This window comes from Bidens hawaiensis, unplaced genomic scaffold (genome assembly GCF_021521415.1).
Source record: "Bidens hawaiensis isolate Kalapana, Puna unplaced genomic scaffold, B.hawaiensis_p1.1 tig00014406_1, whole genome shotgun sequence".
In the NCBI taxonomy this organism is placed as follows: Eukaryota; Viridiplantae; Streptophyta; class Magnoliopsida; order Asterales; family Asteraceae; genus Bidens; species Bidens hawaiensis.
This window is the reverse complement of record NW_027492248.1, coordinates 444,252-466,541: the sequence shown is the minus strand read 5'-3', so window position 1 is coordinate 466,541 and position 22,290 is coordinate 444,252. Positions and strand designations below refer to the sequence as shown.

Genomic DNA, 22,290 nt, shown 5'->3' with positions numbered 1-22,290 from the left:
CTGAAAGCTCAAATTCCGACATAGAGTTTGTGTAGACAGCCGTGAATTAATGGATTCTGCCATTGAACAAGAGATTTGGCATTGGTCTTCTAGCATTTCATTTTCTAGGCGATTTGTTTTGAATGGCATTAGTTTGGAGGTTTCGCTAGTAATGCCCGCCAGGTGTTTGATTAAATGCCAACACCCTTTTATTTTAATTTCCTTTGTTTCCTAAAACAAAAAAAGTTTTAATTTCTTAAGTGATTTATGAGGGCTTGTGGTGGAGAGCCCGGTACTAGCTCGGGCACGGGGATTTGGCGTTGCCCCTTTAAAAATTTTCATGTTTGCAAAGATGGTATCCCGGGATACAAGGGGTACTCTAGGTTACTCATGCATTTTCAGCGGGATCACTTCAATGTAAAGGAAATGAGAGATCAGTTAAAGGAGCGTCTTGCTTCGGACTTGGAATTCTACAATGACGTTGTCAAAACCTTGCGCTTGCTTAAGAACTGGTTATGCGAGGAGTGCATGGCCCTGCATGCCTTGAATAGGCCTTGTCTGCACGGAAAAGAAGTTGTTAAATGCACCCCACGTGCAGGAGGCGACTTTGATTTTATTGTGGGGATCCCTCAACCCCGCGATTCGCAGGTGGAACTTGGGAGTGGTCAGTCTGAGACGTTTGTGGTAGATGTCACTCTCCTTGAGCGCATCCTCGCCATTCCTATTGCCACTGTCAAGAGTATCCCGCCCGCGTGTCGCATGGCTTTTGCCCAGGCTTTGTCAGCGGGGCTCCGTAAAGTGGTGGATGCCCCGAGGTCTATTGAAGCTTGGGTTAAACTTTTGTTGTTGCCTCGTTGCACGTTACGTGTTGTCAAACCGGCTACTAGGCAAGAACGAAGGTCCGGTAACAGGAAATCGCTTCAATGTAGCTCCATTATGCAGGCTTTGGCTGTTTGGAAAGATGGGGCAGGTTTAGAAGAGTTGGTGCTACCGCTCCTTGAACTTCCAGTGATGTGGGATTGCCAAAATAAAGAAGAGGGAGGGGGAAATATCAAGCAGTGCCTCCGGAAGGTAGCGGACGACCATTACACAGCGGCGATCAAAGTCCTGTGTTCATCCGGGGTCGCGCCTGCCGGGGGGGGGGGATACTTTGAGAGCATTGATTGATAAACATCCTGTGGTGGACCCCCCGACCATGCCCTCCATCGTGCCATCGGAACCAGCCTTGCAGGTGGACGGTGATTGTGTGTTGGAATGTATTAAAACCTTCCTGAAATGTACATCTTGTGGGAGGGATGGTTTGCGGGCCCAACATATTTTAGATGCTTTTTGTGGCCAAGGGTCTCCGACCGCCTCCGGGCTCTTAAAGGCCATCACTGATGTTGTTAACTTGTGGCTTGGGGGGCTTTGTCCAAAAGTTCTAGCGGAGTTCATTGCTTCGGCACCGTTGACCCCCCTGTTGAAGCCTGACAATAGAATTAGACCCATCACAGTGGGGGCCATTTGGAGAAGATTGGTGTCGAAAGTCGCTATGCGTAAAATAGGGAAAAAGGTGGCTGCTTATCTAGGGGATTTCTAATTCGGGGTTGGGATCCCTAATGGGGCAAAAGCGGTGTTGCATAGTGCTAACAGATTTTTGAGCGCGTTTCATTCTGACGGGTCCCTGGCTATGCTCACTGTTGATTTTTCTAAAGCCTTCAACGAGGTGGATCGGACGACCCTTCTCAGGGAAGTTAGCTGCATATGTCCATCCATCTTCCCATGGGTCCAGTTTTTATATGCCCGCCCCGCCCGTTTATATGTGGGGGATACTCATATCGGGGCTTTTACTGGGGTGCAGCAAGGGGACCCCCTTGGCCCTCTTCTTTTTGCGTTGGTCCTTCATCCGCTCATCCTTAGGGTGCAGGGGACCTGTTCCTTGCCCTTCCATGCTTGGTATTTAGACGATGGCACTATTATTGGTAAGGCTGAGGAGGTCGCTAGAGCGTTGGGCATTATTCGCTCAGAGGGGGCGAATCTAGGGCTTAGGTTTAATATTCGAAAAACAGAGGTTTTTTTGGCCGTCATGTGATGATTCGAAGAAAGTGTCGGGTTTATTCCCTTGAGAGATTAGCAGGCCTGTGATGGGAGTTAAACTCTTGGGGGGAGCGGTTAGTCGGGATGCAGGGTTTATTCGGTCTTTGGAAACTAAAAGAGCTTTGAGGGCGGTTGAACTTATGAAACGCCTGCCGGACCTGAGGGACCCCCAAAGTGAGCTCCTTTTGTTACGCTCGTGCATGGGGGTTGCTAAGTTAGTGTTTGGGCTCCGGACCTGTCAACCTGAACATGTCAAAGAGGCTGTGTCCATCTTTGATGCGGGCCCGCGGGGGGCAATTGAAGATATTGTTGTGTGTGGAGGACCGTATTTTGGGGACCTCCAGTGGAGGTTGGCTTCCTTCCCTATGCGTTGCGGAGGCTTAGGAATTTTCTCGGCTGAGGATGTCTCCGCATATGCATTTGTGGCTTCCAGGTCTCAGTCGTGGAAATTGCAGGACCACGTCCTGCGAAACGCTGGTGTTACGGGGGTAGATCCTGACTACTCTTTTGCACTTGGTAATATTGGAACAACTCTCCCGAACCTTGATATAGGCGGTTTTACTGATAAGGAGATCGCCCCCAAGAAACCTCAACAAACCTTGGCGAGTGCTCTTTATGGTAAACACGTACATGATTTGGAGGAGCGATTCGATATGACCCCGAGACAAAAGGCTGTTTTAGCTTGTCTCAAGGGGGCTCATGCCCATGATTTTTTTACTGTTGTGCCCATTGAAGGTCTTGGGCAACGGATGTCGGCAGTTGAATATAGAGCCATACTTAAATACCGGTTTATGATTCCCCTTTTCCCTCCAGATGAATTATGCCCCATTTGTAAAAAAGCTTGTTTGGATAGATTCGGTGAGCATGCCCTCCACTGTAAGGAATTGCCGGGATTCAAGTATCGTCATGACTGGGTTAGAGATGTGTTATGGGATGTGCTTAGACGTGCCGGGATCTCCGCCAAGAAAGAGGCACCTGTTAACTTTTTGACTGATCCGCGTGAGGGAAGATCTACCCTGCGTCATGCGGATGTTCTTGTGTTTGGCTGGGCAGGGGGTAAGCATGCGTGTGTTGACCTCACTGCGGTGTCCCCGTTGGTGGGGCTGAGAGACAGTGGCTTCGTACCGGGACAGGCGGTTTTGAGAGCAGAGTCTAGGAAGGTTGCTAAGCATGAGACATCGTGTTTGGAGAATAAGCACGTGTTCATTCCATTTGCCTTCGACACCTTTGGATCCCTAGCTCCCGAGGCGGTTCACTTTTTGGAGCGGGTGCAGAAGGTGGTCCACAGTGACTCGCAGAGCCCGAGGAACCAAGGATTTATATTTAATAGAATAGGCTTTGCGATTCAAAAGGGGATAGCGGCGCAGCTTGTTGCTCGCTTACCCATTATCCAGATGTAGTTTGGTTTGTGTTATATATAAAAGGAACAAGAGAATTAAACATGATTGGGTGAGTGGTGGTGAAATTAGGGGTTGAAGTTTGATGAATTGAAACATAGGAAAAATCTTTGGGGGGTAATTGGAGATGACCAGTGGTGTGGGATGGGAGGTAGTAGTGGGTGGCGGTGACTGTTTTACTGGAGGGGAAGAAAAAGGGAGAGAGAGAGCATGAGAGAGAGAGAGAGAGTAATAAAATCAAGAGTTTGTGCCACGTATTAAGCCACGTAATCAAGGTTTTGACAACAAAGCATGCCACGCAAGCATTAGACTAACGGAGTTAATCATTCGTTAGTCGTGGACCATTATAAACAAATACACCATTAGTTGGGACCGTCATCAGCCAAGTGTTAAGTTGAGACTGTTATTTGCCAATAAGGCATAGTTGGGAGTATTTAAAACCAATTTTCCATTTTATTATGTTCATTGTCTCGACCTGACCGAAGGCGACCGATCCAAAAATTCTAGGGTTTGGTTGTGCAAAAATCGAAACACCGAAAAAAGGGACCCCGTTGGAAAAAAAAAATCCTAGGTCCACCACTGTGATATTAATTGAGTATCAGGTATCCAGCGAGGTGAGGTTTCGGATGACCGGCTCACACGGTTAATAAAAAAATGTCAATCGATAAAATTTCCTTTTAAATGCATATTTCCTTCGTAACAGGTTTAAACTCTATTCATTCAAACCAAAATTAGCAAAACCGAAAATCATTTCAGTTACAATAGTTCATGGTCTATAAAAGGTTATAAAAATAAACTTAGAATTAAATGTCACCGTCTAAGGATAGGCCATTGGCATGACCATAGAAGAACTGGTTGCTTCTAAACAAAAATCGCTCTTTTAGCACGTTAGGTAGTGGACGCCCGTTTTTAAAATAAAACTGCAACAATAAGTCAATAACAACTATTTTAGTTAAATGTAAGCATTAAAGAAACAATGTTACAAACCAAAGATGGCAATTTTCACCATTTACTTATCTTATCCATAAAAAGGTAAAACTGGCATTTTAATCATTTAGAAATGCAGTATTTGGATAGCAAACCTGCGGTATTAACTCTTTGACGGGCTCGGTGATTACTTTCAAAGGAGAACCTAGAACAGACGGGCCCACCCGTTTTGTTAACCTTGGAGAACCAGAAGAGCTTCTTGGTGAAAGCGGAGGCACGGAGTTGTATGGAGACTTTGGACTCGACGTTGCTCCTGATATGTTTATTGGAACACCTGCTTTTGCCTTATTTAGGAAAGACTTCACCTATAATAAAACAAAACAAACATTTAAGCATAATAATTATTATTACAGTCCTTTTTATTAACAGTTTATTTACTAAAAATTCTAGCATTGTTTTTGTGTCATAATGTGGAAAGCTTAATTGTTAACATAACTTTAAATTTCACTTATTTAAGAGGTAAAATAATAAGATAATCAATGCCAAGCACCCCCCTTAAAAGGGTACTGTAATTATGTCTGCTTATGTGTAATATGAATAATATAGAATATCCTAACCCGAATCAAAACGGTCAATTCCCGATTCATCATTGAATTGGTATAAATAAACATTACATATATATATATATATATTCACATTTAGATCATAACAAACACCCATCCAAATTGAAACAAAAAACCAAATAATAATAATAATAACAATAAAATTACCAAAGCGGTAGTTTCGGGCAACGAAAGCCATTGATCGAATAGGTTATCGGCAACGAAAGAATTGGACTTGATTACCAAGGAGGAGACTTCATTGAGCTGCAACAATTCAGGGTCGAGACGAGCCATATCCATTATTATTATTATTATTATTCAATCAAAATATATATATATATATATATATATATATATATATATATCATCCAGATCTCAAATTGAAGGATGACTAATTAACCCATCCGTTAATTAATAATAACAATCAATTGAACGAGAGCCAATGAATCTGGAACATGTTGATGTTAATAAAATGAATTGAATTGAAATGGGTTTTGTTAGGTTAGTGAAGAATTGGGTGGAAAGATTATTAAAGATTTTGGGATCATGTCATGGAGATTATTATTGGAACACACAAAACAAAAGTATTATGAAATGATGATATTATTATTATTCATCAAGGTATGAGACAACCCAGGAAGTGAGACGGAGAGAGGGAGGGAAGGAGGATTAAAAAAAAAATATGTAATACCTTTTTTTTATATTATTATTATTATTATTATTATTTTAATATTATTTTATCTACACTTTAATAATTTAATAACAGTTTTTCCTGGATTGAAAGGCGGGTGTATCTTGATATTGTGAATTTCGTTAGTAGCTCATCTGGATGATCCGTTAGCCGTTCAGGACAAAAAAGGTAAGGGTGTTTATTAGTTTTCCATACGATTTTAAAATGGAATTGAACGATTTGGTTTGTGTCTTAAACTAAAAGTCAATTTTAAAAAATCGAACTGGATTATTGATGTCAAGGAAATGAAAAAGGCAATAATGTAGCGTCTATTCTACTTTTTAAAATTAAAAGAATAGCCTTGCTATTCTTGTTTGCCCGTCATTTGGTGTCTATTAGAAAAGGTTTACTTGCCTTTTTATAGATATTTAAATTCGTTTACAAAATTAAGTTTGTTTTAAAAAAACATAGATATTACATCAACATAGCATGTAGGCGGGCAACAAGCTGCGTCGTCACCCCTTTCTGAATTGCAAACCCTAACCTGCTAAAGACATACCCCTGCCCCTTTGGAGTCGACACATTGCTATGCACAAGCCGTTGGACCCTGGTTAGGAAACGGATAGCTTCCGGTGCCAAGGAGCCAAAGGTATCAAAAGCGGACAAAAACATGTTGGTTCTCTTCGCAGGCTTTAGCATTTTTCTCCACCTTCTTCGTTTCAGCCCTTTTCATTGATTGCTCAGCTACAAACCCATTATCCCTCAAACCAGCTAAAGGAGATACCCCTGTGAGGTCAACACAAGCGTGTTTTCCCCCGGCCCAACCAAAGACGAGCAGATCTGCCGGTCGTAGAGTAGATTTCCCTTCCGTGGGGACTGTAAGGAAGTTTACGGGGGCTTCCTTTTTAGCTGATATCCCAGCTCGCCTTAAGATGTCCCAAAGAACGTCCCGCACCCAATCATGTCGGTATTTGAACCCAGGCATCTCCTTGCAATGAACTGCATGCTCTCCGAATTTATCCAGGCAAGCCTTACGGCAAATCGGACATGTTTCGTCTTCTGGGTACATTGGGACCATCAAACGGTACTTAAAAATGACCCTATACTCGACCGCAGGCTTGCTTTGGCTCAAGCCATCAATCAAGATAACGGTCAGAAAATCTTGGGCTCAAATTACAAATATATTACAAAAACAATGAATTTGATGTAACACAAATTAGTTACTTTTAAAATAATTCAAATATAACAGTTATGAAGAAAACATAAAACTATACTACAAAAGTTCGTCTATTAAATCAAGTATTAAAAAAATGGTATCGGGTATAGGTATAACTAGGAAGGGGGTAAATCGGGTATGTTTTCAGGTACGATTATCGAGCTCAAATTGCATACCTATCCATACTCTGTACTCTGTTTCCCATGAGTTGAACTGTTGCTCATCAAGAATTTGAATGGATCCGGCAAAGCTAATTCCTCTGATTAAAACCGCCACTGAATCAAAATCCATCAAACATGCCCAACTCATTCACCAAAAGGGTATCACTTCCACATTACAATATGCAAAAGCCTCATCACTCTCTTATTTTCTTGCCAATTAATCCAACCTGCAACCTTAATTTTCCAATCCATTCAAAACCCATCCGACATTACCCTATGGAACTGTTTAATTTCCAACTACACCAAAAGTTTCATGTTCAATGAAGCTCTGCAACTCTTCCAAAACCTGCTGCGTTTCAGTTTCTTGAAACCCGATAGTTATACTTACCCAAGTGTTTTAAAAGCTTGTGGTGGATTACGGTTAGCTAAATTTGGTAGAATGGTTCATACCCATTTGGTTAAACATGGGTTTGTGTCGGATGTTGTTGTCACAAGTTCGTTGCTTGGTATGTATGCAAAATGCGGTCAGGTTCGGGTTGCACTCCAGGTGTTTGATGAAATGCCTGAGAGAGATGTGGCGTGTTGGAACACGGTGATATCGTGTTATCATCAAGATGGGCAGTATGAGAAAGCGTTAAGCTTGTTTGGGAAGATGAAGGATCACGGGTTTGATCATGATTCTGTGTCATTCACGACGGCTATCTCGGCTTGTGCTAAGGTTATGAATCTCGAAAGAGGGAAACGGATTCATGATGAAGCGGTTAGAAACGGGTTTGTATCGGATCGGTTTGTTCAAGCGGCTTTGGTTGACATGTATGGGAAATGTGGCTGTTTGGAAATGGCCGTGCGGGTTTTTGATCAAATTCCGTTCAAGAATTTGGTTTCTTGGAACTCGATGATTGCGGGATATGGTGTAAAAGGCGATAGCGAATCTTGCATGCGTATGTTATCAAGAATGAACATGGAACAAACAAAACCTAATTCCACAACTTTAAGTAGTTTGCTTATGGCGTGTTCTAAATCAGCAAACATGAAACACGGAAAATTCATCCACGGTTACATAATAAAAAACAATATAAAATCCGACGCCTTTATTCACACCTCGTTACTAGACATGTACTTCAAATGTGGAGCAACTTCATCAGCCGAATACGTGTTCAAAACAATGGTTAAAACACATGTTGTAGAGTGGAATTCGATGATTTCTGGGTATGTATCAGTAGGCTTGTATCTAGAAGCTCTGGAAGTTTATAATAACATGATTGCAGCTCATGTAGAACCCGATTCCATCACAATTACCAGCGTTTTATCAGCATGTTCGCAGCTTGGAGCCCTAGAGCGCGGTAAAGAGATTCGTAAATCCATTATTATTGGCAAGTTTGAGTCAAATGAGATTGTTATGGGGGCACTTTTAGACATGTACACCAAATGTGGTGCCGTAGATGAAGCACACCAAGTATTTGATAAAATGCCAGAAAGAGATTTGATTTCTTGGACTACTATGATTACAGCATACGGGGCACACGGGCAAGGTTTCAAAGCACTTAGCCTCTTTCAACAAATGAAGAAATTGGGTATAAAACCGGATAGAATCTTGTTTTTAGCGGTTATTTCGACTTGCAGCCATGCTGGATTGGTTAATGAAGGGTGTTATTATTTTAACCAAATGGTTAATGATTATGGGATAAAGCCGAACATGGCAGATTACTCGTGTCTAGTGGATTTACTCGGTCGTGCAGGAAGGTTACATGAAGCTTATGATATTCTACGAAGAACGGCTAGTATTAGAGACAATGTTGAGCTTTTGAGCACGTTGTTTTCTGCTTGTTATTTACATGGGGATTTGAAATTAGGTGAGAAAATTGGGGGTTTGTTAATTGACAAGAATCCTGATGATTCATCAACGTATATTGTGTTGGCTAATATGTATGCTTCGATTAAGAAATGGGATAAAGCAAGAAAAGTGAGATTGAAGATGAAAGAAATGGGATTGAGAAAGAATCCCGGGTGTTCTTGGATTGAAATTGATAAAAAGATTGAAGCTTTTTTTGTGGAAGATAAGTCGATACCGAAAGCTGATTTGGTGTATGAATGTTTATCGATTCTTTCTGGTCATATGAACAAGGACGAGGCTTTGTTTTTGAACATTGTATCAGATATGTATGAATGTTGATAGATTTTTGTTACTAATTTTATTTTAAATACTAAGAAGGTAGTGTAATAGAGTAAATTTATAAAGAATAAATATACACAGTGAAAAAAAAAGGTTACATCAATCTCAGTCACAATGCCTAAATAATTACAACTTGAAGACTAATTAACATGTGGAAAAAGATGACCTGTGCATTAATATTATAATATACACATCAGATAGATTCAGGTGGCACCGGTTTATTTCCTCAACCTGGCACCGTTTGCGTCTGTTGCAGTAGAAGTTGCACTTGCAGCCGATGCCTTGCTGTCCGTTTGGGCCTGTGGTCCCTGCATAGTATTTCATTTCATAACTCAACAATATCTAAAAGAGCCAGGTATACAAGGAAATAAATGAGAATTCAATTATGATACTGAAATTTTATGAGCCAACGACTACAAAACGAATGACTTTCACCGATGGACAAGTCATTCAGAAACCCATCGGTGAAAGTGTGTCTGTTAGAAATCAGAGTCTGTTCCTGTTGCGAGTATGGGGCCTGATTTCCCAACAGTTATACTAAAAGAAATCAAGATTCAAGACTCGGTTATCAAAGAGGAATGATATATATACCTGAGTGGGAGGTCTTTGTATAGATTGTGCCATAACAAGTTGTAGAAGATCAAAAGACCTTGTTTGAGCATACGATAAAACTCTTTGGAAGTAAAGAGACGCAGAATCCCCAGCCCTCGTTTTGAATTCGGACAGGGTACGATCAATCTCCGGTTCATGCTTTGAGATGAACGGTTTCAAAAATGACTCATAAATATATTTTGTTCCCTGCAATAGTTCCACCAAAATAAGAACAAAAACATTCACATTTTATTAAACACTAGGAGAAACCTTACCTGTGTTTTGGGGTACCACAAGTACACACATATTACCAGCTTTGTTTCACTATACATTGGGAGCCTACAAAGTAATATTAAATGTGTAAGGATTAGAGTTAATATTTTTTACACGAATAAATATAATGGGCCGTGTTTAAGTCCAACAATTCTATCAGTCAACCGACACGATTGACACCCTTAAATTAATTATCACACTTTGAATCATCATTTGTTATGTAGTTACCATCCAATGATAGCATCACCAAAGGGATCCCAAACGGTCATTACAGCAATTATAATCCTGAAAACATGACAATTATAAGCTTTAAGAAATGAGTTGCCTTTAAGTTGAAACCTATACTTATAAATTTATTATACCAGTATTGGCACCAAAAGCGAAGTTGTTCCACATCTGGTTTGTTTTTCTCTATAGATTTGAAGCATTCATAAGCAGGATAAGCATATGCAAGCAGCAGTCTATACACATCAGGTAACATGATTAGGTTAAAAACAATAAATAAAATGCATGATTAAGTATTCTCATTCAGTTGTTAATTAAACTAACAAGATATAATGATATTATATTTTTTAAATTGTTACTAGTAACCAAGTTTTTATAAACGTTTATTCAAAACTGATTACAAAGGCTTTTTTTTAATGATGAAACATAATTGGAACCATAATAAAAAGAAAAATTACTAAAGGACATAAAAGGAGCCAATTATTTTAATGGTATATACTTAAAGATGAGACTAATTATAACTAAAAAAAACATCACTAGTGTTTGAAAAACATATATACATGGAGGGTTGGGTTCAATTACATAGTTTTTTAAAACTAGGAAGGGTATCAAATGGACCCGACAGAACTAAAACTAGCGGCATTGGAAGTTTGAAACCATCTCGTCGAAATCTATGATATTAGTTTTTTTTTTAAATTTTAGAATTTTTGTTCAGATCATTGCGTCTTTTATTTATCATTGTGTTCTTTGTTTCTTTTTGTCGTTATGTCTTTTTTTCACTACACTATGTGATATTACTCAGCAATATTACGTTATTTTTTGTTATCTATTGTGTCCTTGTACCCCTTATGAAACCATATATATAACTAAAAAGAGTATTTGATGAAAACCATACATAAGCAGACGGTTGAGCATATATCCCAGCATCTTGCCCTGTCAACAACAACAACAACAACAATTGATCAATAAATGCGTATGTATAATCCTCCCAAACACATATAATAATTAATATCACATTTTTGTAGGTACAATAATAAACGGTTTAAAAACAATAATAACAAAGGTTAAGAACATTCAAACCTAGACAATGCATGCATGCAAAACATAAAAATAAAACGGTTTAATAATAATTAATATTAATTACCGATCGATATCTGAAGGAAGTAAAGAATGTTAAGGAAATGTGTAGGGTGGAGATCGAATGCAACGTCGCCGTCAAACCGTTGCGACGGTTGACGGAGGGGAGAGAGAGAACGGAGCGGTTCGTTTGGGAAACAAAGTCTCTCTCTATATATTTATTTATTTATGGTTTTTGTTTTTTCACATGATACAAAGTATTTATAGGACTAGACTTAAATCAAATAACCATCCAAATTGCAACAAACATGGACGGTTTACAATTAAATCCATCCCATAACTATCCGGTAATTAAAACAATTTCACATCATAAATTTTAACAATTAGTTTATCCTTATACGAAACATGATCAAATACGTTTTATTCTTAACATGAAAACAGTGAGAACCAATTTGTTGTTATTATTAGATTTATTTTTATAAGTGTGTGCTGTTATTTTTTTTTCATGTTTGCTAATTTTCGATTATGAGACGTTATAAGTATTTGCTGATTTATATTTTGTTGTTATTATTATATCTTTTCTTTTATTGTTATAAGTATTTGCTGTTATTATTTTGTTATTGATTTTGATTCTTTTGTTGTAACTTTTAGGTTTTCTTCTTGTTATTACAAATCATTGTTTATGTATATTGATATTGTAGTTGGTATTGTTTCTTACGTTCTCATTTCTTATAAATTGGTATTATTTCCTGCATTCTCATGTTAAGATTAAAATGTACATGAACATTCCTCATCCTTATACTATTTTGAATAATGGATAAGGGTTAAAACTCTGGCAAAATAGTCGTGTCAGATAAAGGATCTAACATGTTTAGGTTAAACATGTAGTTTTAGAGAAGTATCAATTGGTTTGGATCAAAACTCGCTCTAATGAAAATTCGCTATGATTAGTTTTAAAACAATAGGTATCACAATAAGCTGAGTTTATCTGTACATTTTTTACATGAAGACTGGTGATTAAGTGGAGACGCGGCAAATGCTACAAAATAAGGTGACTATATTGGAGGCAATAATGGGTGTTTCGGTAGCTAATACACAATGACATATGGTGTAGTAAGCGATGGCGGTTTTGATTGTGATGGGGTGGTGTGGGTGATGACTAGTAGTTGCGGTGACTGGTAAGTGGTGGCAGCATCAATTAATGGTGGTGGTCATGTTGGAGTCAGGTAGTCATGTTAGAGCCAACTAGCAGACCATAATGATGATTTAGGCGGCGGTGGGGGGTGGTAGTCATTCCGACCAAGTGTTCCTAGACAATTATGTTGGGTGGTGTTGGCTCATTTGCACTCATTCTAAGCCTGCAAGTTTCTCAACAATGAACCAGTTAACTCATTGTATGCTTTGTGTTATCTTAAATCAAGCCATTTATTAACATAAATACATACTCTTAACCTAATGGTATGGTGTTTGTCGTTCTAAAAGTGAGGTGGTGGACTGGTGGGAGTGTTTGTCATTCTTGTAAATGCAAGGTCAGAAGAATTTTAGGCAAAAAAAATTGTTGTTTAATATAAATCAAGCATAAATACCTAAATTAACCTATTTATATATACACACACACATTATACGTTGAAGAAACACTAACCGGACCCCGGACAGATTACTGGTAACCTGGGGGTTGGAGAGATGTTTCCCACGAGGGGTTAGACCCTTGGAAGATGGTTCTTCTGATAACCTGCAAAACAGACCGTGAGCTCGTCACTGAGAAGGGGGGGGTTCCTCCTTGTGACCACCCTCCGGCGTGAGAATCAGACTAGATTGCTCTTTAAATATAAAAGTATATTAAGAGATTGCTAGAGCAGATATCAGGTATAATATGATGATAATGTAGTAAAATATGATATGATGAGATGGTCATACCATTTGTGGTATTTATAGCCGAAGGTAGGTTTCCAAAGAGGTATGGCCGGCTGCAACAGTGTTCCTGTTCCACCAACAGTAGCCTACGCACGTGCCCTGCTGGTAGTTGGTGGGTAGGTAGCGGCTGATAGCGACCAGGCCTGCTGTATACTATTCCTGTTCCACCAACTGACGGCTACGCACGTGGTATGGCAGTAGTTGGTGAGTAGGCAGCGGCTAATAGTGACATACAGTGCAGGAGCATGCTGCTCGCCATACTGTTGTCAATAAGCTGTCGTATCTTTAGTCAGATCTTTTTCCCATACCTCGTCAGGTACAGTATAGAAGATCTTCCTGTATCGTACGGACTGGCTTATTTGGGCGGGAGTATTCCCCCTCCCGCCCTTGTGCGGGATAGTTCCCGGCTTCGCTCATTCCTTCAGGTGACACTGAGTGAGAGCTAAGTGCCTTGTGCGTGTAGCCCTGCTGCGCGGGTGGCCTTCCCTGATGGCTTGTATCCGAGGCTGCGGGGACAGGCGGAGTCCTTCACCATCGGGAGGCATTTCCTGCGGGACCAGCTTGCGTACTGCGCGTAAGGACGTCACGTCTCTGAGCATGGTTGGTCCTGCGGATCCAGTTGGTTTCTGCGCAGACGTCCCTCTTTTAGGTGAGTCTTGCGGGTCCAACTGGGCTTTGCTGGGACCTACCTCTTCATATCATAAATCAAGCATAAATACCTAAATTAACCTATTTATATATACACACACACATTATACGTAATTTTCAGTTTAATACATACACAAACATATTTTTGTCAGAAATTGCCGATTTTGGAGGGAAACTCATCCGATTAATCAATCCTGATAATGGCTGGATTTGACCATTGACTGATTAGCCAAAAATTAATCAATAAAATAAGAACTAGCAATTAATCGAAGAATAATTAAAGCCTAATCAGAATTTTTACACACACTTTTGTAGAAATAATATCCGAATGCTGATAAAAAAAACTTTGGAATCGAAGATACTTTCAAATAATATAATATTGGTTGAACCCTAACCACTCTATTTTTCCCCCAATTCAGCATCTACAATTTCATCTGTGAATAATTACTAATTAATTACAGTTATTATGGAAACCCTAAGTTCAATCATCGTATCTTCTCCGTCATCGCTTTCAATCTTCTCTCCAAAATCAAACCATCAAACACTCAAAAGGCGTCACCGATTCACCGTATCCTCCAAGAGTAAGCAGCAATTGTTAAGTTTTTAACTATTTGTGTATCGTGTTTTTCATGGATATTGATATGTTCATTTGTGATTGCAGCAGCAGATGATGACAACGAATATGGGATTCGATCGGGGTCTAACGATGCCACTATTGTTCCGGTTTCGGCCAATCAAAGCTTCTCTAAGGTCATCTTTTCAATATGTTTTTTAAAGTAAATTGTTTTCATTGATTGATTGATTGTTTGTTACTGAAGCTATGGTGTTTTCAGTGGGTCGAGCTAGCTCGAAATCAGCTAAGTTGTAAACGAGCCTAGCTCGAGTCTCTCATTTGACTCGTTTAAATTTAAGCTCAGATTATAAGGGGGTGTTTGGGATTGCTTATTTTAAGCAACCTATGACTTATTTAATTTTTGAAAAAGTTAAAAGGTGTTTGGTATTGTGTGTTATTGTGAGAGGAGAAGTTAATAAGTTACAAAGTTGTAAGTTATTAACTTATCCCAAAATTTACAAGGGCGTGAAATAATGAATCTCAAACACCCCCTAAGTTATATCCGGAACAGCAATCAGTTTTAATCTTTCTAAGCTCTAAGCTTTTGTTTATAAATTTTCTACTTTTGACCTAGCTTTTATTTTTTAGCTTATGCTTATATTTTTAAAGTAGCTTATAGCTTATTTTCTATTATTTGATAAGCTCCCTTTAAGTGTTTGGATTAGCTTATATTCTACAAGTTGATTATACTTCTTAATAAGTTGTTAAATCCATCATTCTTTAATTTGTTGTAGTAATAAGTTGCTTCAATATTATTAATCCATCATCATTTGAAGGCAAATGAATAATTTACCCCATTAAACAAATAAGCTTCTTCAAATAAGCTAAAAAACCATCTTCAAATAAGCTTATTCAAATTAGCTTATATAAGCTTATAAGCATAAGCTAAAAAAGCTCAACCAAACACCAAATTAAGCTTATTTTATAAAGAAAAGCTAAAAAAGCTTAAGCTTTGCTAAAAAAGCTAGGCCAAACACTATAAATCTTGAAAAATTAAATGAGGCGGCTCGATGAGCCACGAGCTGTATTTTGTATGTAACCTTTACATTTTTGTCAATTGTATGCAAGTATGTAACAAAAATTGTTTATAACATTGTTGTAACACACACAGTTTCTCTACCATTTTTTACTCTTTTAATAGCCTTGATATATTTTAGTATGCTGCATACGAGGAATAAAAAACCTTTTTTTATTATATGAAATGACAAAAAAGTGGAAGTTACATTTCAGGGTAACAGAACTCCTTTTAATTTTTCAATATCATATAATCACTTTCAAAACGCACATTCAAACTAGGGGGTGTCAATCGTGTTAGGTTGACTTATTCAACATTTCAACCCGAACTCGACTCATGTTTTTTAATTGTGTAACTCAAGCACGACTTAATCCAATTATCTAAATGTACCAAACGGGTTGACAGTGATAACTAATAATTAATATGTAAATGTGTTAATTGGTTGGTAGGCTATAAAAAACGACTTTAACATGTTAATGGGTTGACCTGTTTAACTAAACGGGTTAAGCAGGCTAGCCCGAACACGATACGTTTAATCCATTTATCCAAATGTGTCAAACAGGTCGGCGGGTAGTAATCAAGTTGTACACTTGTTAATCAGGTTGATGGGTGTAAAAAAATGGGTTCAACGGGTTAGTGAGTTGGCCCGTTTAATTAAACGGATTCAACAGGCCAACTCGAACACAACCGGTTTATCCCATTTATCGAAATGTGTCACGGGCTTGCTGGTTATAATCAAGTTGTAAATATATTAATTGGTTGTTGAGCTGTAAAACGGGTTAAACAAGCCAACCCTAACATGACCCGTTTTTAAACGTAGGTGTTCTTTTTTTGTAGGATGATGCAATGGGATTAGTTCTTAGCGCAGCAAATGTTGGGGGTTGGACAACAGGGTCAGGTATGGAAGGGCCGCCAGTGCCTGCAGGCGGTGGTGAGCAGGAATCCAATACACACAAGATCACCACCTTCCCATGGTCCCTGTTCACCAAATCTCCAAGGCGTCGTATGCGTGTTGCGTTCACTTGTAATGTGTGTGGTCAAAGAACAACACGCGCTATTAATCCACATGCATATACTGATGGCACCGTCTTTGTTCAGGTACTTGTGTTTTTTCATATATCGTTGATATGACTTCACGTCTTGTTTGTCGTTTTAGTATTAAGATTGTGCAAATGCTGATGATACGTGTGCTTGATTGCAGTGCTGTGGATGTAATGTGTTTCACAAGCTTGTGGATAATTTGAATCTGTTTCATGAAATGAAATGCTATGTGAATCAATCCTTTAATTATCAAGACCCAAATGCCAATCTTGGATTCAAGTATCTTGACATGGATGATGAAAATTTTCCACTTCTGTGAGGTTTATATCATTATGTAGATATTTATATGTATACTCTTCTAATTGTACCTATAATCTATGTTTTATTGTACTTGTAAATAATTTCTTTGATCATTTGATGGGATAAATATGTGTGTCATTCTTTTAGATTAAGAATGCAAACTAGAGCTTATATTTAAGCAATATGAAGTTATGGAGCTTGACTAGTCTTGCGAGTTTATGTTAGCTCATTTATTAACATAGTTTTTATGTAATATGTATTAAAAAAATGTTTGCATCATAATTATATATGTATGAATTAGGATACATATAATTGACTATAATGTATAAGGTAAGGTGGATAATTAACTATAGTTTATTTACATGATGGATTTATTAATAATAAAGTATAAAGTATAAACACAAGTACACAACTAAAGATGCTACGTAGAAAAAACAAAATTTATAAGAAAACAAAATAAAAAAAGCAAATATCATAACTAGTAGTTTAGTACTGCGACACTTGTACTACATCACTAGTACTACATAACAAGTACAACACTAGGATCTTTGTAGCTCGTAAATATCATTCTGATATTTGCCTTAATAATTAATAATGAAGAACAAGAAGATGTAGTCGACGAGAGTTCATGCACTTAAAGGATGTCCAGAACGGTTTGCGGGTTCAACCGGGTGCACAAGAAGCCGCTTGGTTCGCCCTGTGACGGCCTACACCAAGCTAATCGAATCGAGTTGGCCATTCACTCTTGATCGGGTCAGGTTTTGGCAACGTTGATTATAAATTTATAACTTGTTAATGGTGTGTGGTAATTATGGATTTTGTAATGTTTTGTAGCATAGCAATCAAAGTGGTGAAGGCACCAGGGAGCTCGATATTCGATTTTAAACTGAAAACCGAACATAATGACATATTCGGTTCAGCTTTAAACCGAAACCAAACTAGGTAATTAGTTAGGTATAATAACGAACCCTTTGCTTATAGAATATCAATGTACATTGAATTACGCTTGTACATTGATATTAGTGTTTGAATTTAATTTGTGTATGTTTATGTTCGTTGGTTTATGCTCGTGAACCATTTGTTTAAAATATTGGCGAACGAACATAAACAAAAATGATCACAATCATCGTCTTTATAAATGAACACGAACAAGAAAATGTGTTCGTTTTAATTGTTCGTGTTTGTTTGGATAATGTTAAACGAACAAACGAACAAGAACATGCTCTGGTTATGCTTGTTCAGTTTGTTTACAAGTATGCTTTGGTTAAAACTGAGGAACCCAAATTACATCTACTGGGCAATAGAGTTTCCTTTATTACAACCCGCTGAAAAACCTATTACATAATCGAAGTAGTAACTGATATGAGGAAACTGAAATCCGAACTGCTGAACACTCATCTTGTTAAAATTCATGTTTTTTTTGTTTTAAAACTGAAACCGTATTAAAATTTGGTTTTGGCTTGGATTTGCTGAGTTTTAAATTCTATTCGGTATTCAGTTTCAACTGAAGAAATATTCTAACTGGAAAAAAAAACGAAGCGAAAAACACTTTACACAAAAAGAAAGCAACAATAGAAAAAATAGAGCACACTGAATGACATTTTGTTAAATTTTTATTTTTTTTTTAAGTTCATGGCTTATATATTTCTGATAACTGTTTTTTTTAGAGAAAAGGTAAACCAGTTATTTTATAACATTGAGTTTTTTCTTAGTTTATTTTTTAAATAATTTAGACAATGATTAATTTCCTTCATATAAATAGGATATCAATTAGTAACATCCTCCAATCAAAAACCTCCACGTCAGCTAAGTGGATAGATAGCATTGTCCACTTGGACAGATATCATGAATCCATAATAAGATAACTGATTCCTCACATACCACACAAACTGAGCCAAAAAACCAACCAACCAACCAACCCAGTTTATAATCACACAAACCTCTTCTTCACACCACCAAAACCACAAACTTTTATCACCAAATGGCAAGTGTAGTCTCATCAGCTGTTTCAGTCCCTGGCATCAAGGGCCAACACCACAGCCACAACTGCTGGCCCTAAACTTTCAGTGAAAGCTTCACTGAAAGAAGCAGCGATTGCAACAATCGCTGCTTCAGCCGGCCATGGAGATCAAGCTGGGAAGCGATGACGGTGGTCTGGTGTTTGAGCCTTCCGCCTTCAACGTCCCAGCTGGGGAGAAGATTGTGTTCAAGAACAACACTGGCTTCCCACATAATGTTATCTTTGATGAGGATGAGATCCCAAGTGGTGTTGATGCCGCCAAGATTTCGATGGGTGAAGAGGAATATCTGAATGCGGGTGGCGAGGAGTACTCGGTTACATTAACCGAAAAGGGGACTTACAGTTTCTATTGTGCACCGCACCAGGGTGCTGGTATGGTTGGCAAAGTTACTGTCACATAAGCTTTGGTGCCTCATTTTGTGCTTCTGAACTATTTATTTTAAGATAATGGTTTTGTAAAGAGTTTAATAGTCCAATATTGATGCAATCTTTATTATGTTGGTTTAATTTTTTACTTTACATGTTATAATTGTCTAATAGTTTAGATCTGGAGTCCCTTAATTTTTAGGCTCACATTAAGTCGTATAGATTCATTACGTGAGAGGTAAATCGAGCTCATCGAACAACACCAGAGTTTCAAAAACCCATGAATCAATAGATTTCAACTAGGGCATAAAATGATCTTTTTTATGTAACGGATACAAAATAGTCTTTAATAGGCATATAATTTATGACATTTGACATTGTGGTACTTACATGCAATTGAAGTATGAAATTAATCTATTATAATCTTGTTTTAGTTACGTATTGTTAGTCATTTAGTATCATAATCTTGGTTGTTTGAACTAAACATTTATAGATAGTATGTAGTAAACTTGGGAGTTTGAGTAATTACTATGATTTAACATAATTTATTTGACCTAATCCATTTTAATCTCACCCGTTTTTTGCCTTCGATGATAAGAAATTTTGGATCTGTCACCAAGCGTCGAGCAGGGGCTCATTCACTTGATTCATTTGAGTGAATAAATCAGTGTGTTAAAGCAACAATGAGCTTAAAAAAGTAATAATAACAAAGGGAAAAACATGAGTCTACATTTCTACTTGGTAGTAACTTAATGGTTTCATGACCAACCTTATCCAGTCATCCCTGTAATTTTCTAAAAATGTACAAAGAGCCCGATTACGAGCCTTGATCTTGGATCTGGCCCAAGTGTTCGGCCCATAGTAACATTCTGTATTCGTACACTTCAAAGGTCAATTAGAGGTACAAGCACAACATTGGTAAAACCGTAAAAATATCACTAATTCACTTCAAAGGTCAATTAGAGGTACAATTACAACATTGGTAAAACCGTAAAAATATCACTAATTCACTCTATGTTCTCACCCTGGTTCATTAATCGAGAGTTGCTCCACTAACATTTCTGTAGAACAGAAGAGATCACAATGCCGCTTATGTTTCACTAGTTCAAAGGTGGCGATCACCTTGAACGGACATGTCACTAATCCAAGGTAATGATTACCTTTTTTGTTTCACTAATCGTATAAGCAATTAAACCCACAACTTTAAGGACTGATCCATTAGTATTTTCTTAAAATGTGAAAACTCGAAGAATCTTACATTTGTTGGTTTCACTTACATGTCTTAATGCATTTCATTTAATGGATGTATGAAAGTTAAGTTGCCCTAGAGGTTGTGAAGTCTTCTTGCGGTAAGTTATTTTAAACGGTCGTATGAGGAATACCTAAACGGTTGTTGAGTTGTAACAACATTTTGATGTGAACTTATCATCGTTGTTATAACACAAGGGCTGGCATACCGGTCAAAATCAACTTTGACAAATTTTGATAATCATGCGCCCATTCTAGTTTCACGGGACAACCGTTTGGTTGTAAGGCTTACGTCAAGGGCGCCAACAAGACCAAACAACCGTTTCAATCTAATTTAAACAACCGTTAAAACGCTTTTCTAGTTTCTACATATGAGTAGTGTGATATTTGATTTGTTGGTGAGAAAATACAGCTTCTATCTGCAATTCTGAGTCAAATATTCAATGACGAACATTTTTTTTGTATTTTTAAATGAAAACCACACATTTAAACCTAAGCACCATAAAGCAGTGTTGTTGAGGCAGGACTGAACCGGTTTTCTATGGAAAACAATTTTTTTTTTTGAAAATATCATTATTCTAGCCTGAACCGTCAATCTTTTGACCAAAATTGTTCGGCCGGTCCGACCGATTGAACTGGTTAATCAGTATGTCTTCCGGTTCGATGTCCGTCCGGTTATAAAAACATTGCCATAAAGTAAATGTCACCGTCTCTATAAACACGTATGATAGTATAATAATATAAAAGTAATAAACATATACTAAAGAAATTACAACTTAAATTATAGCATATTTAGTTAAAAAAAAGGAAAATTGGATATCAATAATCCAAACTATTGACAATTGGCCAATAATAATCCCAACTAACAATCTAACCGGTGACAGTCCCAACTTTCAGTGTTGTTACCAATAACAATCTCAGTCTAATAAACCGTTAACTCCGCTAATTATAATCGTTAAATTTGTGTTAAATGACCGAAATACCCTTCACTAACAAATAAATAATAATAATAAATAAAATTTACCCTTTTTACCTATTTATTAAAATCGTTTTATTTCTTCCTCATAAATCACAAATCACACTATTCCGGTCATCATCTCCGACCTGCCACCATCTCCGGCCCGCCACTGTCAACAACCATCTCAGTTAACAGCTCAGTCCTCAACTACCATCATCTTCGCCCATCACCACCACGATTTTCCGGTGAAGGAATTCTGATCGGTGGTGGTTTTGCGGTAGTTACAGGGCGCTGTCCGTGGTTGTCGAACATTAGATAAGTGACGGCAACATGACTTCGGTGGCTATTAACGGCCAGATCGATGGCAACTGTTTTTGTTGGTTCATGCGGCTGAAATGGTAACGGCTGTCAAGACCATATCTGTATCTTTCCGGCGTCATTGTCACAGCCCGATCTAAAGGATGTTGTAGGTGCTGTTAAGGTTCCGCCCGTACCCAGCGGCGGGTTTGGTTTTCCGGTGTGGATGATGGTGGTTCGGGCAGATATGGGACTCGGCGAACTGGTGGGATGCCAACTTTGGTTTTCCGGTGTGGATGATGGTGAGGGGCAGACGAACTAGTGTGTTGCCGGAGATGGTGAAGGTAACAGTGGCCGGAGATGGCGACCAGAATGTGTGCGGGTATTTCGGTTATTTAACACAAATTTAACGATCATAGTTAACGGAGTTAACAGTTTATTAGACTGAGATTGTTATTAGTAACATCACTGGAAGTTGGTACTGTCACCGGTTAGATTGTTAG

General features: G+C 38.2%; 2 protein-coding genes and 3 pseudogenes across 4 annotated transcripts; 3 read left to right on the top strand and 2 right to left on the bottom strand.

The window, feature by feature from the left end:
• Positions 1-4,255: 4,255 nt before the first annotated feature.
• LOC143546610 (serine/threonine protein phosphatase 2A regulatory subunit B''beta pseudogene) lies at positions 4,256-5,617 on the bottom strand (annotated as a pseudogene). The gene is made up of 3 exons (XR_013137616.1): positions 5,150-5,617; positions 4,535-4,744; positions 4,256-4,372 (listed from the first exon to the last, which is right to left on the bottom strand). The product of XR_013137616.1 is annotated as a serine/threonine protein phosphatase 2A regulatory subunit B''beta pseudogene (transcript).
• A 1,444-nt stretch (positions 5,618-7,061) lies between these two features.
• LOC143546634 (pentatricopeptide repeat-containing protein At5g27110 pseudogene) lies at positions 7,062-9,219 on the top strand (annotated as a pseudogene).
• A 148-nt stretch (positions 9,220-9,367) lies between these two features.
• Positions 9,368-11,217, bottom strand: LOC143546633 (HVA22-like protein i). Its single transcript, XM_077038264.1, has 6 exons — positions 11,186-11,217; positions 10,428-10,526; positions 10,294-10,350; positions 10,068-10,131; positions 9,793-9,999; positions 9,368-9,509 (listed from the first exon to the last, which is right to left on the bottom strand). Exons 1-6 carry the CDS (start codon positions 11,215-11,217, stop codon positions 9,420-9,422), a joined length of 549 nt encoding a protein of 182 aa, XP_076894379.1. The 3' UTR covers positions 9,368-9,419.
• A 3,130-nt stretch (positions 11,218-14,347) lies between these two features.
• Positions 14,348-17,005, top strand: LOC143546632 (uncharacterized). 2 transcript variants are annotated; one of them, XM_077038263.1, is made up of 4 exons: positions 14,348-14,510; positions 14,594-14,679; positions 16,395-16,655; positions 16,759-17,005. In XM_077038263.1, exons 1-4 carry the CDS (start codon positions 14,396-14,398, stop codon positions 16,915-16,917), a joined length of 621 nt encoding a protein of 206 aa, XP_076894378.1. In that variant the 5' UTR covers positions 14,348-14,395; the 3' UTR covers positions 16,918-17,005. The 2 variants fall into 2 exon arrangements, with proteins under 2 accessions (XP_076894378.1, XP_076894377.1); XM_077038262.1 differs by having other exon boundaries at positions 14,591-14,679.
• Positions 17,006-18,879: 1,874 nt separating this feature from the next.
• LOC143546631 (plastocyanin pseudogene) lies at positions 18,880-19,425 on the top strand (annotated as a pseudogene).
• Positions 19,426-22,290: the final 2,865 nt, after the last annotated feature.